This window comes from Mytilus edulis, chromosome 2, assembly GCF_963676685.1.
Source record: "Mytilus edulis chromosome 2, xbMytEdul2.2, whole genome shotgun sequence".
Classification (NCBI taxonomy): Eukaryota; Metazoa; Mollusca; class Bivalvia; order Mytilida; family Mytilidae; genus Mytilus; species Mytilus edulis.
Window position 1 is genome coordinate 12951228 of NC_092345.1, and position 24066 is coordinate 12975293.

Genomic DNA, 24066 nt, shown 5'->3' on the forward strand with positions numbered 1-24066 from the left:
TGTCACACGAATGTTTACTCCATAACCATTTTGTTTTCTATATGTCATATTTTGCCGCATTTTTTGCTTTCCCCACATCTTTCCTTTAGTCTATATTATTATGATATTCTCCTGGTAAGAGCTCTTTTTAAATAAAAGGGATCAACGAACCCATTACCTTACCTTTAAGATAGATCAGTAAACATGGTTATAATTATGGGTGATTATTCAGACTAGTGCACACATTTTACAGTTCAAACAAGGCAATGCCGAGCGTGGCATCCCCTCGTATGTAACATATTGGGGACAAATATGGACACTATATTTGTATATGACACATGCAGAAAATAGTAAATTGAATATGCATATTCAAGGAGAAAAAAACAAGTCCCTCTGCATGACCTTGACCTTTGGCCTTGAACGTAAAAAATGCCAGATCATTACAAGGAGGAACAATATACCAAATGTGATTAAAATCTTTGGAAGCATAATGGTTTAAGAGTGTCCACATGATATTGGCTTGTATTACAACTTCCACTGTGACCTTGACCGTGACCTTTGAACTTTAAAGTCAATAGTGCTTAAGATATTCTTAACGAGTAACATCATACCAGGTTTTGAGCATTTTGGTTCTAGAGTGTCCATAACAATTTTATCTACACGCAACTTACATGTAGTAGGCGAGGGAATAATAAAGTTCAAATGTACAATATAATATATATTCAATATAAATCAAACAATTTAAAACGCGTGATGCATTCGGCATATAATTTAAATGCATCGTAAGCTGTACACGACGTCTTTTAGACATCGTATGGCCATCGCACCATCATCGTAACCCATCGTGTAGCCTTCGTGATATGTCGTGTAGGCTTCGGCTGAGATATGAAGCTTAAATACCCGTCTTCGGTTAACCTTCGTATGTCCAACTTTTGCTATCGTATATAATTTCGGTCACTTTTTGGTATTTTAACGAGATCGGGACCAACTTCGTACGAACTTACAATTTTCGCATTCGGGTGTCCATCGTATATAAAAATCGGGACAGTGTGACGCGGGCATTATTGCCAGACAAAAACTTTTTAGAAGGGGCTAAAACGGCACTTAAAACAAGCAATACTTAGGGTTCTTTGATGTGTTGAATCTACCAATATATTAAGATTTCGGATAATGGACAATATATAATTATAGGTAATTGCCCAATTTCAACTTTTGAAAATCTTAGACCACATTTATTATGTGTCACAACCTATGGTGTGTCAGATATTGAATAATAAATTAATTCAAATTAAGATCTGTATACCCTCATCGTACTACCCCCTCCCCCGTAAAAATTAATAGTTTTGACTCGAAAGACGTCAATTTTACGTCTAGCTCCGCTAGCCTCATCTGTTAAAATCTAAATCCTTATTTTTTTTAACAAATAATTAATTTTCTTCTAGCAGAGTTTGTTCCATCTGAAACTAGTAATATTAAATGAAGGTGTGATAAATATCAATGAGACCATAACCGGTATAGCCAAAATAAAATTCAAGTCGCAAACAACTTCCACACTTGTTCTCTGGTGGGTTTTATTAGTGGGGGGGGGGGGGGGGGGGGGTAAAATTGATGTCTGGAATTATTGTGGTTTTTCCTATTTCACGGTAATAACTTGGAAAAAAATTAGAGGAATTCCCATTTTCCTACCCCGTCCCCACCACCAATGATGAAAATGACAATAATTATAATTTACTTATTTTTAAATCTGTTCTTATAATATATAAAAAAAAAACTATGTGGTATGATTGCCAATGAGACAACTCTCCACAAGAGACAGAAATTAACAACTATAGGTAACCGTAAGGCCTTCAACAATGAGCAAGCCCATACCGCATAGTCAGTATAAAAGGCCCCATGATGACAATGTAAAACAACTCAAACGAGAAAACTATTTTGCTAAGAAAAGGTTTCTCTATAAATAAGTATCAAGATAATAGGCAATAAAGCAACAAAACTCATAAGAGCCAAAATTGCCCAAAATGGGACCTTAAAATATACCATAGAATATATTCACATACATTGCACTATTATTATTTTTTTTTTAATCTACTGTAGTTTTAAAGATAAACGCAAAATATTAAAAGTCACCGCCGTAAATCTTTACTTAGAAAAACTGAAAACACAACTCTCTATCTGTCAGAGACCACCAGGCCTCAGTAAACAAAAGATAAATACAGTGTTTTTATGTTCATTCAGACACAAATCTAATTAAATTACAGATATTGTGTGTCCAAGCTATGCTTACGCGGATTTGAAAAGGCTACATTCTGTTTTCTGTTTTAAGACCATTGGGATTCTCGGTTTTGTCGGATTTATATACACCTTCAAAAATGTGAAAACTGAATTTCATTGGCTGATGTAATATTTACTAGAACAACCAGTATCAAAGGACTGACGAACTGAACATCGGATGACCGCTAGTTCTCGTGAATGGTCACACGCACTTGTCTAAAACAAAATCACATGTAAATACCTGAAAGTGAGGTTAATTTACATAGATATATTTTTTTCTGAGACAAGTTCGTGCTTGGATGATGAATAAATGACAGGGACTTCAACCTCACCGTAATCACAATTATATTGTAATGATACAAATCAGTATACTCTGGTTTGATGTTATATATTAAATAAATATTTGTATATAAGGTATAAAACAACTAATTCATAGCCCCATTGCTTTCTATCGGCGTTTTGCATTTGCACCGATCTGCATTTCATTTGCGCCGATTTTTTCTTTCATTTGCGCCGATTTTTGTTTTCATTTGCGCCGATTTTTATTACAGGTGAATAGATATAAAAAGATGTGAGTGTCAATGAGAGAACTGTCCATCCAAGTCCAATGTTATTTTTCATTTATCATAATAGACCTCTTCCATTTGCCACTTGTACAAATGTAATGAATTGTCAATCACAATATGTATGTAACTGTTGTCCCCTGCTCACCACTGGGAGGTGGAAGAAGGCCTACAAGATACATCTCCAGACTTTTTTCCTTGTTGACCGTATCCGTAGTTCTTTAGCATCTGTCTTTCGGACATTTACCACATGGTTATGCTCGATCTGTGTTTTGACAATAGAATCCGTGGTAACTCTGGCTTTACACGATTTTATGGTACATTCGTAAGATATGTAGTTATGTTTGAGAACACTGACTTTCCGATATGTATGGCCCTCGATGATTGCGAAATTTACTTCTCGGTACGTTTCAATGTGCAATATGACCATCAAGTTACAACGAATTCCAGAACAATATGAATCAAAATTAACTTAAACATGGATGAAAAACAATTATAACCAGATTTTACCAGTGGTATAGCACAATACATGTACAAGTTTTAACTTACCTGTAAATCTAATTAGGAGCAAATATAAAATCGGCGCAAATGAAAGAATGAAAATTTTCAAAATCGGCGCAAATGTCATACGCCCCTTTCTATGTTAAATTCTACAATTTCATTAATTTATGGCTACTTTGTTTTAAGTTCAAATAAAGTGGCAGTTATTTCATGTTATAACTGCACCTTATTCTGACTTGTGCTGCAAAAAACAACATACCTTTAATTGCATATTAGAGCGTACTGGTTCCCTGAAGTTTGATAGTACAAAAACAGGAATGTCTGATCTGAACAACCGGTCAAATGTGCCCTTCTATCAAAATTTCATATACTTCTTTATTATTCAAGTAAATCTTTCAACAAGGTTTGTACAGTGGTCCCACGTCCCCAAGCTTTTATTTGATACCATAATTAACCAAATATACCCGCTACTGACAAAGATACAGCTATGCGTAGCAACTACTTTGTTTAAAATATGTACTACTTTCTTGTATGTTTTTTTCCGACCGGACCTGAATTAGTGGTTCTATACCATAACAGTTACATGTATACATAATTTTGGTCCAGATGCTATAGCATTCTATTCTTCTATTCTAATAATAGTGCAGTGCAAGTGCATGGTGAAAACTCTTCTGTAATAATTCGGATTTTCTAATAGTTTGGATTTATGTAGGCATTCATTTTTCCCGCATAGATGTTCTTGAGATATTCTTCCGCATGCGTTAACACAATTGTTCTATACGTGTGCATATAAACTACTTACAAATGTCAAATCTCTGTTGCGACAATACATCGGAATGCCCTCACGGTCATCGTGATGTAAACATGAAGTGTGGGCAGGAGGACGTGTTCCTTGTTTCAGGACAAACATATTTTTCGACTTAGATGTAAAAACTTTTTTTTTAAAATAATATGGTTATTTTTTTAATTTCATTATTGTTTTATTTTTTCTCTCATTATCAATGGAAACAATTATTTTGATTCCCTCCTGAAAAAAGATAAACTATCTTAAAAAAGTTTCAAGAAACTTGGAATCAAACATTTCCAAAAAAAAACATGCCCCCCCCCCCCCCTTTTGACCCGCAATCACCAAAAAAAAAAAATCAATGGTCATTATGTTAGCCCTGTTTACGGAGTTGTATATCTGAATGGCTTTCCTTTTATATAACGGGTATAACTGTCTAGAGGTGGTGTTTTCATGGTTGCATGTTAGCCTCTAGTGTTGGTGGTCGTAGGTTCGAATTCCGGCCGGTTCAAAACCAAAGAATTTAAAATTGGTATTTGCTGCTTCCCTGCTAAATTAAGGAGTAAAATCAAATTTGCTCGGAATCAAAATAATCTGTTTGGGTAACACCGTAAGGTGAAATGGATTTCTGCGAAGTAGCATGTTAAAAATCCGACTCAGGGTGTCGGTCTATTACAAAACAGGGTTAATATTCATTTCACATTAATATGTTCCCGTCCGAATATGCACCTGTCCCAAGTCAGGAGCCTGTAATTCAGTGGTTGTCGTCTGTTGGTGTGTTACATAACGATATTTGTTCTTCGTTCATTTTTTGTACATAAATTATGCCGTTAGTTTTCTCGTTTGAATTGTTTTACATTTGTCATTTCGGCTGATTATGCGGTGTGGCACCGTTAAAGTCCACAATTCCTCTAAAGTCCACAACACCGCTAAAGTCCACAACAATTTTCCGTTAAAGTCCACAACGGATTTAAAGTCCACAAACTTTCCGCTAAAGTCCACAAAATGACCTCCGCTAAAGTCCACAAGAAAACACCGTTAAAGTCCACAACAAGAAGTTCCGCTATAGTCCACAAAAAAGCACCGTTAAAGTCCAAACATTTTTTTTTATTTTCAAAAGATCAATTTCTGTTTTTTACATGGACTTTTTTTCTTAGAAAGTATATCTTGTCAGTATAAATTATATTTTTGGTAAATGAATAGATAATAGTATTTGCTTTATCACCATAAATGTGATCTTTGTGATGCGATTTTCTATCAATGAAACAGACAACATTTCTGAAAAGTTATCTAGCTGTTACACTCTTTTTATTCTTTAGTAAACATTTGTTCATCCACAAGAAACTCCAACATAGCGTTTCCTTTATGTATATGCTGGAGACATAATTAGGAGCCTATATTTGACATTTAAATTTCCTTTGCAAATATCTATAAAGCTAGGTTCACACTGCCGCTCAGATCAACTCGATGATCCCGATTGTCCAACTTTCCACGACCAAACTCAACCAAATTCTTGATCGGGCCTGTTTACGACTTCTACCTGACCGCCATCCGACTTTACACGACTTTAACTCGACCATTCACGACTCCTTAATGACTCCATCACGACTTCATCTCGACAAAAAAGTAATACTATTCGATAATTCCGACCAATTCACGATCTTTACACGATCTTTAATCGACTGTCAAGACCAAATCAACTATTCACGATCTCAGCCTGATCTCGACCAGACCAAATCGACCAGATCGTATATGGGTCGTAGGGATAAACGGGATTTGGCCGGGTATGCATAATTTTAGTATAAAAACGTCCGAAATTTTTATCCCCCTCCGCTTCGGGATGGGCATTAAGTGTAACCCTTGTCCGTACGTACGTCCCAACAATATTAGTTTCCGATCTCTAATTTTATTTTGCCTCAACCAAATTTTATGAAACGCCGTATACACAATGCTTATTACCATAAAACACGGATCAAATACGAATTTGGGTGGCCGTTCTTCTGTAATAATACTTTATAATGTTATATATACTAGCTGGACACATTCTCCGTTTATTTGGTTATATTTAGTAGAAAATCCGAGTAAAATCATACATTTATAAAAAATCTACATAGAAATAAGGCAGTTGGATATGTGGGCAAGGTGGTAAGAGCTCAGAGAGACAGGTAAATAGTAATAACGGAGATTGGAAGAGTGCATAGAAGAAGGTGTAGACAAAAACGGGCGCCGAGAAATCTAGGTGAAGCAGTGGCTGACACGATAACCACTATGTGTGGGCAGTATGCGAGACTTGCACTCACTCAACAAAGAGGAATCCGATGCTTATAAAAACTTTCTTATATAGTTGACACTGATCTGTAATGGAAGTTTCATTGCTCTTTTTTTAGAAATGACACCACAAAATGAGATTTGTCTATGGATTAGCACTTATGATAGACAGCAATATACATTTGTACATAAACTTTACCACCCCCTTGTCCTTGCTATCTTACATATAAAGCGTACCGTTTGTGTCACATATTGTGCATTCGTATGTAATCAGTATTTTTCATAGATTTGATATCCAGTAGTTAAAGGGTTAAGGTGGTATGGGTGTCTTCCACCATCTTGGATTGTAAAAAACAAAGAACCAAAGGTCCAGATTTTCTATCAAGTTAGCAAAATTTGATGCAGGAATGCAGATATTTAATGTGAATTTTCATTTAAAAGAATCAATTTATAAGAATATAACTTATAAATATTGATATTTTTGCAAATGATGATTATTTTTGTTTGTTCTTAAAAATAAATTAATTGGCATTTTAAGGGGAGGTAACTCTAAAACAGTGCATTTTCTGAAGGATTCTACATAGAATTTTCCTATTTTGTATTTTAGCCGGAAAAAACGTACGATGACCATATCTTTTCTTTTGATATTCTCAAAGCATTGTCTGACAGCTATTTTTTCCTTAAGTATTTAACAATTCTATCATTTTGTTTAGTTTCTAATCACAAAATTGTGTTTTTTCCTGTATAATCTATACAAAATGTGTCATTTTGTTACGCCCTGAAGCTTGAGAAAATGCACGGTGACCTATCATTTTTATAACTTTTTCAACATATATCAATAGATACTACGTTTTGGCAAAGTATGAACAAATTCTATCATTTTTATTTTAGACTCCCATACCACCTTAAAGCTAGATATTTCTTTTTCTTTTTGCTGTATGGCAACAACCTGCATGTTTTTTCTAAACAATATTGCAAAAGAGGGCAAAGATGTCATATATTTCACCAAAATTTTATCAAAAACAGAATTTCAATCCCCTGGAGTGATACCTTTTCTGAAACTGTTTACCACTTTACATATATCTATGAAGAGATCAAGAGTGCATTTCTTTCTAACAAAAGTTTGGTAAACGTTGTGTGCCGTTTAATGCATCGTTTAATCAGAGTTTGCTTACCCTGTTTGAACTGTCAAAAACGCATGCACATTTAGTTGTTATTTGAACTTATTACGCGGGGAAAGTATCCTCCGTAGAAATAGACACAGAAGACATCGACCCTCTATGCATATTTAATTTTATTGGCAATTTTCATCTTAATCAGATGACTGATATGATGGTCAGAAGTATTTGTCACCTACAATTTGTTGTTATATATATCATGAAAATCTACGTTTTTTTTTCATAACAAATATTTAGGAACTATTTCATGTAAGATTTTAATAAACATTAGTACCAATAGAAGCAGAACTCTCATAACTTTATTTGGTAATATATCTATTTTGAAGCGTTAATTATCAATTTCTGATGACATAACAAAAAGTTTATATTTTATCCAAAAATTTGATTTGCATCAGGAAAAAAACAAAACTTACCGAAGAAATGTATGACTAAATAAACAAATATATATTCAGACAATTCAAATGGTTTGTGAATATCCAACTGAAAATGCCGTCAAATGTATTTTGTTTTGTTTTTTGCATTATTCTCTTTTGAAGATACTTTTTTAGTATTTTGGAAAAGCTAAATGGAAGACTAGTATGAAGTTTTAAGCAGAAACTTTTACGAATTATATAATATCAAAGAATGTTCCTGTTCATTTCAATACAATTTTATTGGTTACTGTAGAACATATTTAGCGTTTTGTGATTTTATACATATTAATCTTGTGAGTAATTTTACATGTGATTAAAACACTTTACCAAGATAAACAACTAGTGTATGTATAAATTTGTTAAGCCCCATTTATGGGCATTGGTTTTCCCGTTTGAATGGTTTTATACTTGTAACTTTTGGGGACCTTTATAGCTTGCTGTTCGGTGTGAGCCAAGGTTCCGTGTCGAAGCCCGTTCCTTGACCTATAATGGTTTACTTTTATAAATTTTAACTTGGATGGAGACTGAGTTGTCTCATTGGCACTCATACCATATCTTCCTATATCGATCAAATCAGGTTTTATTGTGACATTTTGATAGAAACCCATTCAACGCATCCATTTCCGATACTAATCGATAAAAATGTTATTTAAAGCATAATAGATCTTTTTTTTTTTATTATGGCCTCGCAACGAAGTTGTCGGTGCCATATAGTTTTACCCTTTGTCCGTCTTTCCGTAATTCCGTCTTTCCGTCTTTCCGTAATTCCGTCTTTCCGTAATTCCGTCATTCCGTCATTCCGCAACAAACCATTATACGGAGTTTTTTTCTTCAGATATTAGGCTGATTTTTGGTATGTGAGTTAACCATGATGAGTTACAGATCAAGTTTAAATTTCGTTCCGCTCCACTAATTTTTGCCGAAGTTACGAGCTTTGGACTTTGAGAAATTGTTGAAAACCACAGTTATTAATACGGACTTTTTTTCTAAACGCCTTCAGATATGGGGCTGATTTTTGGTATGTAAGTTAACTATGATAAGTTACAGATCAAGTTTACGTTTCGTTCGGCTCCACTAATTTTTGCCGAAATTACGGGCTTTGGACTTCGAGAAATTGTTGAAAATCACAGTTATACGGACTTTTTTTCTAAACGCTTTCAGATATTGGGCTGATTTTTGGTATGTGAGTTAACCATGATGAGTTACAGATCAAGTTTAAGTTTCGTTCTGCTCCATGATGAGTTATAGGTCAAGCTCCAAAAATTTTCGCTGAAATTACGGGCTTTGGACTTTGATAAATTATTGAAAATCACAGTTATACGGATTTTTTTCTCTATTCCCCTCCAGATTTTGAGCTGATTTTCGATATGTGAGGCTACCATCATGTTTGTGTCCACATGTGTTTATATTGAAATTGCAAATTTTTCAACTTTTTGGGACGGGGCCATTCGTGTTGCTTTGACACATCTAGTTTAGAATGTTTCATACCGGCTTCATTTTTCCGTTCTGAAAATCATAACACATTATTTTTTGTTGTTTTCTATAGCGAACACAGATATTAATAACGTTAGATATATTTGGTTAAAAGTTTTGCGACAGGAGAACTTTGGGAATTCATAAACTTACTAGTTTTTTTGTTTAATGGTACAATCTAGATTGTTGCCTGAATGAATGCCGTTTAAATGTTATAGATTACGAGGCACCTTTGCTTTGTACATTAATTATGTCAAAAAGTTATTAAATGTTAAGGATAAGAAAAAAAGTACTTGTAGAATACAGTAATAATATAACTAACGAATTTACAAACTTTTTAAAAATGATGTCCAAATTGGCCATCATCATCATAATACAAAGATCAAAATTAATGGAACAAAATCATATACAGATACTGTACTTCTTTCATGTATCAAACTGATGCTTTGTATTGTACTAACGGGATAAAAATAACAAATGATATGTTTTTAACAATACAAAATGGTGTGGACTTTAACGGTGCTTTTTTGTGGACTTTAGCGGAACTTGCTATTGTGGACTTTAACGGCGTTTTCTTGTGGACTTTAGCGGAGGTCATTTTGTGGACTTTAGCGGAAAGTTTGTGGACTTTAGCGGCGTTGTGGACTTTAGCGGAAATTTGTTGTGGACTTTAGCGGTGTTGTGGACTTTAGAGGAATTGTGGACTTTAACGGTGCCACAATGCGGTATGGGCTTTGCTCATTGTTGGAAGCCGTACGGTGACCTATAGTTGGTAATTTCTGTGTCATTTGGTGTCTTGTGGAGAGTTGTTTCATTGGCAATCATACCACATAGTCTTTTATATATACATATCAATTTTCCGCTGGACGTCAAGCATACATTCATACACATGTACATGTAAGTGTGCAATAAATGGATAAAAACATAATAAAAAGATGCAAGCAATTGTCATGCACAGAGTTGAAGGTCATCCCATATCTCCTTTAATTCCTTTTTTTTTGGGGGGGGGGGGGGGGGGTTCGAATCCCACACGTGGCAGGTAAGCTCGACTCCAATCTCAATTGAATAGAATTATTAGTTTTTTGTACCAAATGTCGGTGGTTCTGTCCGGGGACGTCGGCTTTCTCCATCTCTATAAACACACCGCCACGAAATAACATGATAGTGTTGAAAGTGGCGTTAAAAAGCAATCAATCAACAAATTAACCAATCAATCAACAAATTAACCAACCAATCATCCATACCGGTATGATTATATATGCAAGAGATGATAGCTATCGTTATAAAATATTTTTAAAACTGACTTTGAGTATCATTGGTGACTTTTGCAATGAATAGAAATAGGAAAATATGAAATGAGTGCCAATGAGACAACTCTACATCTAAGTCATAATATGTAAAAAGTAAACAATTATAGGTCAATTGAAATTACGGCCTTCAACACGGAGCTTTTACTCAAACCGAAGAAAAAAAAATAAGAAGCCACACAATTTGTTTCATCATATTTTCGCCACTGCCGGGAAATTCTTCAACTAGTTCCTGCATTAATTGATCTTAATCTTTCGCCGAAATGTTTGAAACGTTAATTTTTGTTAAAATGCACTGTCTCACTTTATCTTAAAAATGCACTTTCGCTTAAAAGATTAAAGATCTATTTCTAAAATGTAATAAGTTAACTGTATGCTCATTATTGTAGATCCCGTATATTCATTATTGTAGACCCACCGATTAAAATTCATAATTTGACAATTTTCAATCAATATTTGGTGTGATTTTTTTCATCTTAAATCGAGAAACAAACATGTCAAGGTTTTTCTCTTTTTAAATAACTTAAGATTTGATCCGGGTTATATCAGTTCTGAAGAAGCAGATCGGAATCAGTTATGACGTAGAAAGTAATCATTTTAATCGTAATCATGTTCATTGACCATAACGACGATGAAAGCACATCATATAATGACGTTTCGACATCATATAATGAAGTTAACCGAACCACATGATATAAGATTCCAAGCACATAATATAACGACACAACCACATCATATAAAGATGTTTGCACATAATATAAGGGAAAATTCACATAATATAATGATATTTGCAAATCATATAAAGATGTTTGCACATAATATAAGGGAAAATGCACATTATAAAAGGATATTTGCACATCATATAAAGATGTTTGCACATAATATAAGGGAAAATGCACATCATATAAGGATATTTGCACATCATATAAGTATATTTGCACATAATATAAGGACATTTGCACATCATATAAGTACATTTGCACATCATATAAGTACATTTGCACATCATATAAGTGTGGTTGCACATCATATAAAGATGTTTGGACATCATATAAAGATGTTTGGACATCATATAAAGATACTTGGACATAATGTAAGCATATTTGCACGTCATATAGAGGTGTTTGCACATCATATACTGACAAGTGCACATCATATGAAGGTAAGTGCACATCATATAATGACAAGTGCACGTCATATAAAGGTAAATGCACATCATATAATGACAAATGATCATAACAAGACAGTTTTGGCGTTCCATATTATACGCAATGCTTATTACCACATCATACAGACCAAGTTTGAAATTGGGTGGTGCAACCTTTACAGTTCTTGGGTTATGCCCCTATATATGTATATTAACATAAACAATGCTGAATTTTTCGTTTCCTTTCTATAACTTTAATTTGCCTGAATCAAATGTTATGAATCTTATATAAAATGCTTATTAGAGTTCAAGTTTGAATTTTTGTGGTGTCACTTAAACCGTTTTATAGTTATGCCTGTTTACAAATCGTAAATTTGCTGATATTTTCGTTTCTGTTCTCTAACTTAAGTTAGCCTCAACCAAATTTTTAGACTTATACACAATAATTATTACCACAAAACTTAGATCAATTACAAATTTTGGTAGCTTCACTTTTACTGTTTTTCAGTTATGTCTCTTTATAACTTTATATGTTATGCCAGCGGGAGCATCATCTGTGTCTCATGGACACAATCCCCATTTATTATGCCCCTGCCGTAACGGATGGGCATTATTTTAACCCTTGTCCGTACAACCCAAAATTGGTTTCCGTTCTCGAACTTTAGTTTGCCTCTGCCAAAGTTTTGAAACTTATATACACAAGAGTTTGAATTTTGGTGTCGTCATTTTAACGTTCTAGAGTTATGCTCCTTTACAAATGGAAAAATTGCTAAAAAAAAATGTCCACTCTCTAACTTATGTTTGCCTTAACCAAATGCTGAATAACTTATACATAATGCTTATTACCACAAAACACAGATCAAGTGTGAATTTGGATGGCGTCACTTTTACCGTTCTAGAGTTATGTTCCTCTTTAAATGAAAATATTGCTGAATTTTTCGTTTCCGTTCTCTGACATAAGTTTGCCCCAACTAAATGTTATGAAACATATACACAATGCTTATTACCTTAAACCACAGATCAAGTGTGAACTTTGGTGGTGTCATTTTAACCGTTCTAGAGATATGCCCCTTCACAAATGAAAAAGAAATGCTGAAGTTTTCGTTTCCGTTTTCTAAAATTAGTTTTCCTCAACCAAATATTATGAAACTTGTGCTCAATGCTAATAACCACAAAACAGATCCAATTCGTTCGGATTTTTTTACAGTTTCAGAGTTATGCCCCTTAATACATGGTAAAATTGCTAGATTTTTCATTTCTGTTCTCTCTAACTCTTTCTTAAGTTTGCCTCAATGAAACTGTTCTCTCTAACTCTTTCTTAAGTTTGCCTCAATGAAATGATATGAAACATATACACAATGCTTATTACACTTCTGTGCTGGCATGAATTATCATTTATATGGTCATATTTATAAATTAACTGTTTAAAAAACTTTTGAATTTTTGAAATACTAAGGCTTTTTAACCTCAGGAATAGATTACCATATCTGTATTTGGCAAAACGTTTAAGAATTTTGGTCCTCAATGCTCTTCAACTTCGTAATTTGTTTGGCCTTTTTAACTTTTTTGGAATCAAGCGTCACTGATGAGTCTTTTTTTGGACAAAAGGTGCGTCTGGCGTATGTACAAAATTTAATCCTGGTATCTATGATGAGTTTATTTACCACAACACTCAGATCAAATACAAATATGGGTAGTGCATTTTACAGTTCTGGAGATATGTTCCTTCACAAATGAAAAAGAAATGCTGAAGTTTTCGTTTCCGTTTTCTAACATTAGTTTTCCTCAACCAAATATTACGAAACTTGTGCTCAATGCTAATAACCACAAAACAAATCCAATTCGTTCGAAGTTTGGGGGAGTTTTTTACAGTTTCTGAGTTATGCCCCTTAATAAATGGTAAAATTGCTAGATTTTTCATTTCTGTTCTCTCTAACTCTTTCTTAAGTTTGCCTCAATGAAATGATATGAAACATATACACAATGCTTATTACACTTCTGTGCTGGCATGAATTATCATTTATATGGTCATACTTATAAATTAACGGTTTAAAAAACTTATGAATTTTTGAAATACTAAGGCTTTTTAACCTCAGGAATAGATTACCATAGCTGTATTTGGCAAAATGTTTAGAAATTTTGGTCCTCAATGCTCTTCAACTCCGTAATTTGTTTGGCCTTTTTGACGTTTTTGGATTCAAGCGTCACTGATGAGTCTTTTTTAGACAAAAGGTGTGTCTGGCGTATGTACAAAATTTAATCCTGGTATCTATGATGAGTTTATTTACCACAACACTCAGATCAAATACAAATATGGGTAGTGCATTTTACAGTTCTGGAGTTATGTCCCTTAATAACATTATATGGAAGCGAAGGGCGTTACTTTGTTATGTAAAAAACATTCATTATTGTGACACATTCCCCATTTCCATTCTCAATTTTATTAAATGGAATTCAGAAATAATATTTTGTTATAAGTAGTCCGCTTGGTTCAATTTTGTCAGAATAAGCTTTGAACTTTTTGTAATTTGGATATACATTTTGGAATCCAGTATGCCATAGGTTTGGTGAGTTTATCTCTATTTATGTCCAATCAACTACATAAACACAAAAAAGTTTGCATGGGTGACATTTAATAAATAATCAAGCATAACATTACACAATCTCCATATTTTCAGAAAACCGTTAATTTTTTGTGGTTAGATCTTTTGGTCTGGTGATTTTGCATTGTCTGTTCCGAAAGTTTAAGTTTCTGTAAATATTCTTCTTTGGCCGATATTTTCTGTTTTATCACATTGGCTACTCCTTTATCCCTGAAACAAAAATGAAACATGGATAAGTAATTTCGGTATCTAAATCAAATAAAACCAGCTCCTTTCTGAACGTGGTTTGACCTTTCTGTAACTATTTTACTCTAGAAAAAAACTTATGTTTTAAGAACCAGTTGGCCTTGAACCTTGACATATTGACCACACAAAAATGTAGTTCTTCCTCTTTCCTATAGCTTCCACATGGCTAAGTCTTAATCCAATCAGGCAAGGAATAGTCAATGTATCATGCAGATACCTTCCGTGTTTGGACCCAAGGAAGGGCCAATGGACAAGTGATAATTTTATGCTGCAGAGATTTCATTTGGACCTAATAAGGATCCCAGTAATTGGTACTCCATAATATTATCACTAGAAAGTTTCCTTGCTGTTGCAAAGTGATATTTTCTTCAGCATTTTTAGTATGCTGAAAAGGTTGATAAATTTTATAAATAAGAATATATACAGAGATGTTGAGTTGTCTGAATACCTGTGGTAAGGAATAAAGACTGGGGGAATGAACAAGTTTGACTGGACATATCAATTAGTGCTTACACAAATATATGTACTCACTTATTTTCATTTCTTGAGAGTGACTGTTTTAATCTAGATATTTCTTTTTCCACATTCTTCATTTCTTCATGTGTTTTGAAAATCTACAATACAAATTTTAACAGATGGAAGAATAGAAAAGAGCCAATAATACAACACATGACATTGATATGACAATCATTATATGGACGAAAATATAGTGTACAAAATTTGACCTTAAATTCGATTATGATGGTATCAAATAGTTTTGCCATGCTCTGTGTATGTTTAAGAATCCTCGCAACAACTCGTTCTGTAGATGGCCTGTTACAAGGCAATAACTTTACCCTTTTCTTCATTTTTTTACATTGGCAGTCAAATTTTTCATCCTTTCATAAGAATTTACCTTAACCTTGCAGAAGTTGCATTTATCATCATTTTTTTAAAATATCATCAATCTTAAAATACTAGAAACATTTGCCACTGAGCATTTAACAAACAGCAATCAATCTATTATCTATAACTTTTATCTTAGAATTGTATCTAGCCTAATATATATTAAGACGACAATCTTGTGCTGCTGCTAGCAACGCTTTGTTTAGTCAACGAAAACGAAATATTAAAACTCTACAGGCATAATGTTTGGCATATGATTTGTTCAGAAAATATCTAGTAATTTAGATAGTAGTAGTTATTGTTTTTAATATTCACTTACCAATTAAATGGCATTAATAAACCAATGCCATTATAATTGTTAAATAAGAGACATGTTTATATTATGCCAGTCAAATTAATTTCATAAAATAACGAGACAATATAATAATAACATTCTGAAGTTTAAATCCTACTAGCTGCAGAGATCACTGCCCTAAACGCCCATGACGTACAAGGGCAGTAAGAAAGCTGCAGAAATTGTCAAGAAACATCCGATATTCAAAAGAACTTGATCGTGTATAACTGATTTATCAAACTATGCATGCATACTAAAGTCATATAATTTTTTTAACTAAATATATTTTAAACCTACCTGGACATTTATATTTCGGTCGCTTCTTTTTGAAAGGTCATTCACTGTTATTTCTTTTGTTGGTTTACTTTGTTTCTTAAGATTGATGTGAACATGATGGTCAGGAATCAGTTCCTTAATGTCACCTAAGATGAAGAAAATATGGGTTAATCACTTACAAAAAACAGATAGAATAATACTTGATACAATGTTTTACAAAATGTTGTCAAAATTGCAGAAACTGATATAAGTGTGTATACGTTTTCATATTAGCAGGTAGGTACTTGCTTTTAAAAGTAACTATGATCATTCTATGATCCCTTGTAAAAAAAAATGTCCATATGTTTTTGGGTCTTTTAAATTTATTCCATACTTTTTATTGCTGAAAGATTAGTTTTGAATACTTGTGTTGCTAACTTCTTGCAGTAAACCACCAATCACACGTACCCTGTAAATCATTAATCAAAATTTGATACATGGACAATGTACATATTTAGAAAACTAACACCATGACTACCTAGTATACATTAGGCACCGACTATTCATCTTTTATTAACGAGACCAATTATAATTTGTATAAAGTTTCAATAACGTAAAGAAAAAAATAATATCTGACAATGTTGTATAATTTAATTTCTAGATTTTAATGAAAAACTTTTTTTTTCAATTTCTCTTATGAAACATTTTTTATCGAGAAATTTAGAACCATCAAATTCAATCATGATATATCTTTAAAAAAAACATTGACAGTAAATTTATAACTGTATAAACTTTGCAACGAGGGGCTGTAACTACTATAACATCTCAGTGAGGGGTTATAAGCATTTCTCAAGAGACAGATAAAAACTAGAATGTGTCCCTAGTACACGGATGGCCCATCCGCACTATCATTTTCTATGTTCAGTGGACCATGAAAATGGCATTAAAATTAGAAAGATCATACCATAGGGAACATGTGTACAAAGTTTCAAGTTGATTGCACTTCATTAAAAACTAACTCGACCGAAAACTTTAACCTGAAGCGGGACAGACGAACGAATGGACGAACAGACAAACGGACGCACAGATCAGAAAATATAATAGCCATAAATGGGACATAAAAATCAGTTCGTTAGTTATTAATCTTAAGAACCACCATACATGTAAGAACAATAAAGAGAAGAAACACAAACAAGCATCTGACTAAATGTATATGAGTAATAACAACAAATATTTTCTGTATAAGGAAACGAGGTCAAGGTTTTCTTTTCAACTGAGCGCTGTTTGCAGATGTGACTAAAAATATAATTACTATACATTGAAAATACTATATTAATAACGGTTAAGGAACACCACAGTGTAATAATAAATTGATTTCCAAAAGACATTTTCATTCCAAGCTTTGAACATTTTACAATAACATCTAGATTATAACTTTTATATACATCTACATAAGGTAACGATGAGAATGTGTTATGCTTGTAAAAAGATGATTAACGGTTTATTGCCGAACTGATATCAATATCTAATTTATGTTGCGTATTTTATAGCATGAAGGACAAACCATTCTTCTCGGTGAACTTATAAATATTATCCAACTTAACAACTGTGAAATTATCTAGTGTAACATGTTATATTCAAGTCATAAACATCAATCAGAGGCACATCATCAAAATGTACTTATTTTTATTTGCAAGTATCTCTTTGAGAAGGGACAGGTAATAACAGACACAACTTTGCCGCTGTACTATGTCTTATAATTTTTCAAAGTACTTGTGAATAACACTAGCTTGTGTTCGAAGACTCAAACATAAAATTTGCAAAAATAAATAGAAATTAAAGAAGGTGTCGAAACTTTAAAAATATTTGGTAATTATCTAAAATAAAATTAACACAAAAATTTGTCATAACTAAATGCATCAAACGCTTGCATAGCTCGATCTGTGCATATTGTAGACTTATGTCGACCAGAACAAAGAGATCAAGTTAAATGAAAATACTCTTCTTACAATTTTAAATACTTAGTTTGTACAAAAAAATACCCGCAAAAATACAGTTGGGAAATGATCAGAAAAGTATCATTTTCCCCGTTTTGTTTTTATATTTATATTTATATTTATTTAGTTATATCACGGAAAACTTCAAACCATGAAGATGTGTCTTAGTTTAAACAAAATTAATATGAGGGATGTTGACTATCTAAATAGAGTTATAACATTTACCAGTACAGCTTAATAATTGATTATACGCTAGTTTTGTCAAGAGTTACCGTGAAACTTCTACAACTACGTTTAGTATCTCTTTAGCGGCTTTTGCAATAAAAAGTAAAATCACAAAAATACTGAACTCAGAGGAAAATCAAATCGGAAATTCCCTAATCACATGGCAAAATCAAATGACAAAACACATCAAAAACGAATAGACAACAACTTTCATATTCCTGACTCGGTACGGACATTTTCAAATTTCAAATAACCCATTTTGAAGTTTTAATTATTGTACATTTTTTTATTTTTTTTTTTGCATCAAATATATTCTTCAGAGTAGACACATCTCATGTCTTGATATGACTGACCAACCATCCACAAAATGTTTCATCGTAAACTAGATTAAATATTCTAAACTCTTCCGGACAAGCAGATTCATTCATTTCAATTTATTTATTATCATCTTCTTTATGTAGTATCATCACCTTAATTCATTGAAAGCTATATCCAATAGTGCTAAAATCAACAAACCGTGAAGAAAAATTGATTATTCTGACTCGGAAGTTAATGTTTCTTTTTTTGTTCACAGCATTCCCAGTGAAAGGATTTGAATTAGAATGAATCGTCTGAAGCAAAAAAGGTCGACATATTTTTGTCCCAGGTTACAGTCCACACAACTATAGCTGAAAAGGATTGTTGTGTGCATGTGTTACGTAAACCGACATATTTTTGTCCCAGGTTGCAGTACAGACAGCTATAGCTGGGAAGGATTATTGTGTACATGAATTTAAGAATGTATGACTTAAAGCAGCTTCAGATGGACAACACCTATTTAAATTAATTAAATAGTACATTGCACAACGTTAAACAACGGATGCTATCACATTATCTTCATCGATTTTGAAATGGTTATATTCCAATATGTATTTCCATTGATATGTTTCCAGACTGATTCACTGACGGATTATTTATTGATTAGCTATACGAAGGAAATACAGACTAGAAAATATGCAGTGCAAAATTACTTTATTCAAACTCCAGCATCAGGTATAATTTCAAGGTAAGTTATATTAATATTAAATCCACAGCAGCTATGAATGATTTTTGGTATACCTTATGTTAAATGATTACTTTTATATTTTCTGTATCTATTTCAATTAATATAAGAAGAAGAAAATCAACGTTTAGTTATACGAACTTCAGGAATCAAAATTACTGTATTGTATTCTTCCCCCAAATGAATACTCGGTTTTTTCAAAATTTAGACTATAAACATTCTTTGATAATCTAAGTTACAGAATCATTATCATGCATGCTATATTTTGGTATTAATCTCTACACGGATTAAAAATTTCGCGTTTATTGGTGATATATAACATTCTTTTTACCCAATTAAAATGACTACGCAGTGATCAAACTCTTCAATCTGGTGTTTTGGGTTATCTTTGATTTAAAAAAAAGAGCAGTGTTCTTGGAGTTCCAAAAAGAGACCACACAGCATGGAGCGGATGTGAAACCTTACTTTATCACAATACTCAGACACTTACAATTCGTCGAACTGCCTACCCTTCATGACATAACCCTGAATATTATATCCGGCATTGTTTTACTTATTCACCATAATAAAATAGTAAATCGATGTCTAAACTTTTTTGAGACGACTTGCGTCTGTTGAAAACATTTCTAACCTTAGTTCTTTGCACTATTAAGATTTTGGTCCTCAATGCTCTTCAACTTCGTACTTTATTTGGCCTTTTTTTTTTTTTTAACTTTTGTGGATTCGAGCGTCACTGAGGAGTCTTTTGTAGACGAAACGCGCGTCTGGCGTATATACAAAATTTAGTCCTGGTATCTATGATGAGTTTATTTATATCCTGAGCATGAATCATTCATAAACTATTATATTACATAATAGTATAACTTTCTGAACAACTTCAGACGAAATCGATAGTAATACGATTTATCTAGGGAAGTGTCTTGTTTAACAGATAGTATCATCGAAGTTATATCCCTAACATTTAAACAGCCAAATGGAATTATCTTATTTTTTGGATTTTTTGCTTACAATGCATTTTATCTTTGTAGTTGATTTAGTCTTTTAATTGGTTTAGATCGAGGGAAAATGCGTATAGGCTTATGCAGAAGAAACGCGTTGGTAAACTAAATTATAAGTCAAGTTAAGTATCTCAGGTACTGATGAGTTTGAGGATATTGTTGTGAAACATTTTGTCAAGCATTCATAAATGATGGCATGCTGTGACATATTGAAATGTATTTTTGAAAATATGAATATGCAAAATATGCAAGTTACTTCCAGAGAAATCAGTATTGGAAATCTTGAAATCGATAAATGTTAAACGAAAGACCATATCCAAAATGAGTAAAGATAAAATATCGTCCATTATACATGTATCTGATTATTATCGCGAACTACTTATTTGCATGGTCTTTATTTTACAGGAACTTGAATGATGTCGTATAATACGAAACGACAAATTCCAGAGCTGCTTGCATCTTTGGGAAACATTGGAGGTTCGTCACATAACTTGCCACTGTCGCATTCAATATGTTGTAAGCTGTGCCTTGGTATATTCAATCATCCAAAACTTTTGCCTTGTCTTCATAGTTTTTGCCTTGGTTGTTTACAGGCTTATATTCACAAATCACCCGACAATATCCAAGAGCGAAAGCTTCTTTGTCCAATATGTCAGGAAAGTAACACATTACCGGGAACAGGATTGAAAGGTCTTCTCGATAACAAAGTTATAGAACATTCTATCGCCAGTAATGTGCCGACATTATCACTACGTAAGAAACAAGAACCACTCTTTCCAGGCTTGTACTCCGATTCAGAAGATAGCTATGAAATCTTAGTGAAGAAAGCAAATCCAAAGACAGACAATGAAGATGACGTTTATGATGAATATTCAGATACTGAAAATATACAATGGCAGAATTTTATTCAGCGTCAGAAATCGGCCGATTTTGAAACAACTGATTGTGATATTAAGAAACCTATTAATATATCGGAAGCTTTAAAGGGTCTTTCTGATGAAGAGAGATTAGAAAAACTGACAAATAGTTTGAAGAATACATTCAGTTTCTCACAAGCTTTACAGGAGCACGAATTTATTTTAGACAATGAAGTCCGAGCACTGAGAACGCCATCGTCTTCCTCCGAATATTCTTTTACACAGCGAGACTTTTTGCAAGACCAACTATCATGTTTACAAACAGAGGCAATGCATATCATCTATCGTTTGGATGGTATAAGTACTTCCGGTGATACTTGGGAGAGAAGCAGAGTAAGAATTGAACAACAAATTCATTCTCAAATAGAGCAACTGATCACCACGATACGCCAGGCAGAAAGAAAATTACTGAATCAAATTGATTCTTATGGTGAACATCACGCCTCAATTAATCCTGTTTCTGAAGGCAGGCAACAATTGCAATCGCTTTTGAAAAATATCCTCGGTGTGATAGACTTCATTCGACTGGTTTTAAACTACGGCTGTGGTAGAGGAATAGAACAATATGAAAAACTCGTTGCTAATCGTTGTGAACAGATTTTAAGCAAAACAGTTGCTGTAGAAAAAACGGAAGTGTCATTTGCACCTGGGCAAATACTTGAAGAGGAGTTAGATAAACTTTTAGGGTTTTTGACATTTACCACTACTCATGATGAAATATGGAAGTTTAGAGATAATGAAACAAAGGATGAAAGTATTGCGACGACAGATTCTACAGTAGGCGACTTGAAGCATGAAAATGATGTGCACCAAGAAAGAATTTTACCTCCGAGTTTTTCTCGAGAATTTCTTCAAAATGAAAATTTCTTAATAGAAAATGGTCAATCGTTCACTCCAGATTCCTTGACTGATGATCAGGAACAACAGCGACTTACAGTTGATCAACTTATTCATAAATTCTCTACTGAATTCGGAATGCGATATAACGAAATATTACCAGATGATAATAGTTCTACTCCAATGACAAGCAGCATGACATCAGAAAACCCTATGCATTCTCCAATACCAGAGGAATCAAATGGCAACGGCATCGAATCAGAAATCCAGTCAATAAAAACACGACACCGTCCAAGAAGTTCGAAACGACGTCATTCTGTTAGTGATGTTCAGCAAGATTTGGCACACTCTAGAATAGATTTATCTGATAACCGCTACAGAGGTTTAACTCGAGACAGAAAATCATCAGTTCCATATTGTGATATTATGACAAAAACATTAAATGAACGACCACTATCAAACGACCTCGAGCAAACGAAGCGCATTCTTGCTCTTTGCAAACGTCAGCTTCTAGAAGCCAAAAGTATGGGAATATACAAAAATAGAGCTGGCACTTCTCCACAGTCATCTGTGACTTCACCAGAAAGCAAAATGACTCGCTCGTTGTCTGTATCACACGAAAACAAACCTTCTGTGTCTTCCTCTGAACATAAACTTCCGCGATCTAGATCTATATCACATGATCGTACACCGTTGTCTTCCCCTGAACATACTAGAATGGCACGTTCTATGTCCCGTGACTATGTTCAGAGTATACGAAAACGACTTGGGATGGAAAAACCACGTATGGATTCAGTTGGTTCAGAATATGACCCATAATGCTGAAATGAATTGGAAAATACAACTGAGCCAGCTGTCGGTTCTAAATTATTCTATTACAGTGAGGCGATCTATAAAAAAGGACTAAAATGTCATTGTGAAATTACACCATCTTAGTAATATTCATTCTCAAATTTTGTGCTCAGCTCAAATATATTATAACTTGCTGTGGTAGTTGAGAACATTTTATAATAATGATATACAGTATCATAATCTTGTGACATTTGTTTGCTGAAAGATCCATTTATTAATTATACAAGTACTCAAAAAAGATATTAAGCTTGTAAACATGCTGCTAAACTTATACCGTTCTAAGCACAATTGTTAAAACATGTTGCTAAGACAATAGCTATAATGGTATCTGATAAATAAATGAATAAGACATTCTATTCTATGATATTCTGATTCCTTTCACGGATTTGGCTATACTTTTTGGACCTTTTGGATTATAGCTATTCATCTTTTATATAAGGTTTGGATTTCAAATATTTTGGCCACAAGCATCACTGAAGGGACATGTATTGTCGAAATGCGCATCTGGTGCAAGAAAATTGGTACCGTTAATTTTATTATATTTAGTACTCATACTCTAATAGTTCTAACTTCATGATTAATAGCTATTTTAAAGAGATATGAAGCGTGAAGTATAATAAATTAATTCATCGGTTTATTTAGATTCAAATTGAGCAAAACACTATATAACGTAATATATCAAACACAACGGGTCAGTTTGAAATGACCAGGTTGCAATATTTGTGACTTATCAGATTGAATATAGAATTAATGTTTACAATGTAGTTGCTACTACTAGTATATGATTGTTCATAAAAGTTGTAACTTTTGCCTGAATATAACAACGTCAATGATATATATAAAAGGGTAAAAACAAGTATTTTAGTTCTTTTACTTGTAACAAACTCTTGTGGACAATTAAAAACCAAAAAAGAACAGTCAACAAAACGATCATATCTAGTGATCACTTTTTTTTTAATTGCTTTTGTAGCTTTAACCTTGAAAGGAAACG

General features: G+C 33.2%; 2 protein-coding genes across 2 annotated transcripts in view; one reads left to right on the forward strand and one right to left on the reverse strand.

Moving 5' to 3' along the window:
* Nucleotides 1–14500: 14500 nt before the first annotated feature.
* The window catches only part of LOC139511518 (zinc finger CCCH-type with G patch domain-containing protein-like), a 30547-nt gene continuing 20981 nt past the window's right edge, over nucleotides 14501–24066 (reverse strand). Inside the window, exons 11-13 of the mRNA XM_071298313.1 lie at nucleotides 16250–16374; nucleotides 15265–15347; nucleotides 14501–14697 (exon numbers count right to left, since the gene is read on the reverse strand). Of these exons, the coding sequence (XP_071154414.1) occupies nucleotides 14559–14697; nucleotides 15265–15347; nucleotides 16250–16374 (347 nt within the window). The 3' untranslated portion in view covers nucleotides 14501–14558. The remainder of the gene's footprint in view (nucleotides 14698–15264; nucleotides 15348–16249; nucleotides 16375–24066) is intronic.
* On the forward strand, nucleotides 18889–23429 carry LOC139511517 (uncharacterized). The gene is made up of 2 exons (XM_071298312.1): nucleotides 18889–19474; nucleotides 20875–23429. Exon 2 carries the CDS (start codon nucleotides 20883–20885, stop codon nucleotides 23040–23042), a length of 2160 nt encoding a protein of 719 aa, XP_071154413.1. The 5' UTR covers nucleotides 18889–19474; nucleotides 20875–20882; the 3' UTR covers nucleotides 23043–23429.

Coding starts and splice junctions, on each gene's coding strand:
- LOC139511517 (XM_071298312.1), top strand. CDS start 20,883: ATGATGTCGTATAATACGAAACGACAAATTCCAGAGCTGCTTGCATCT.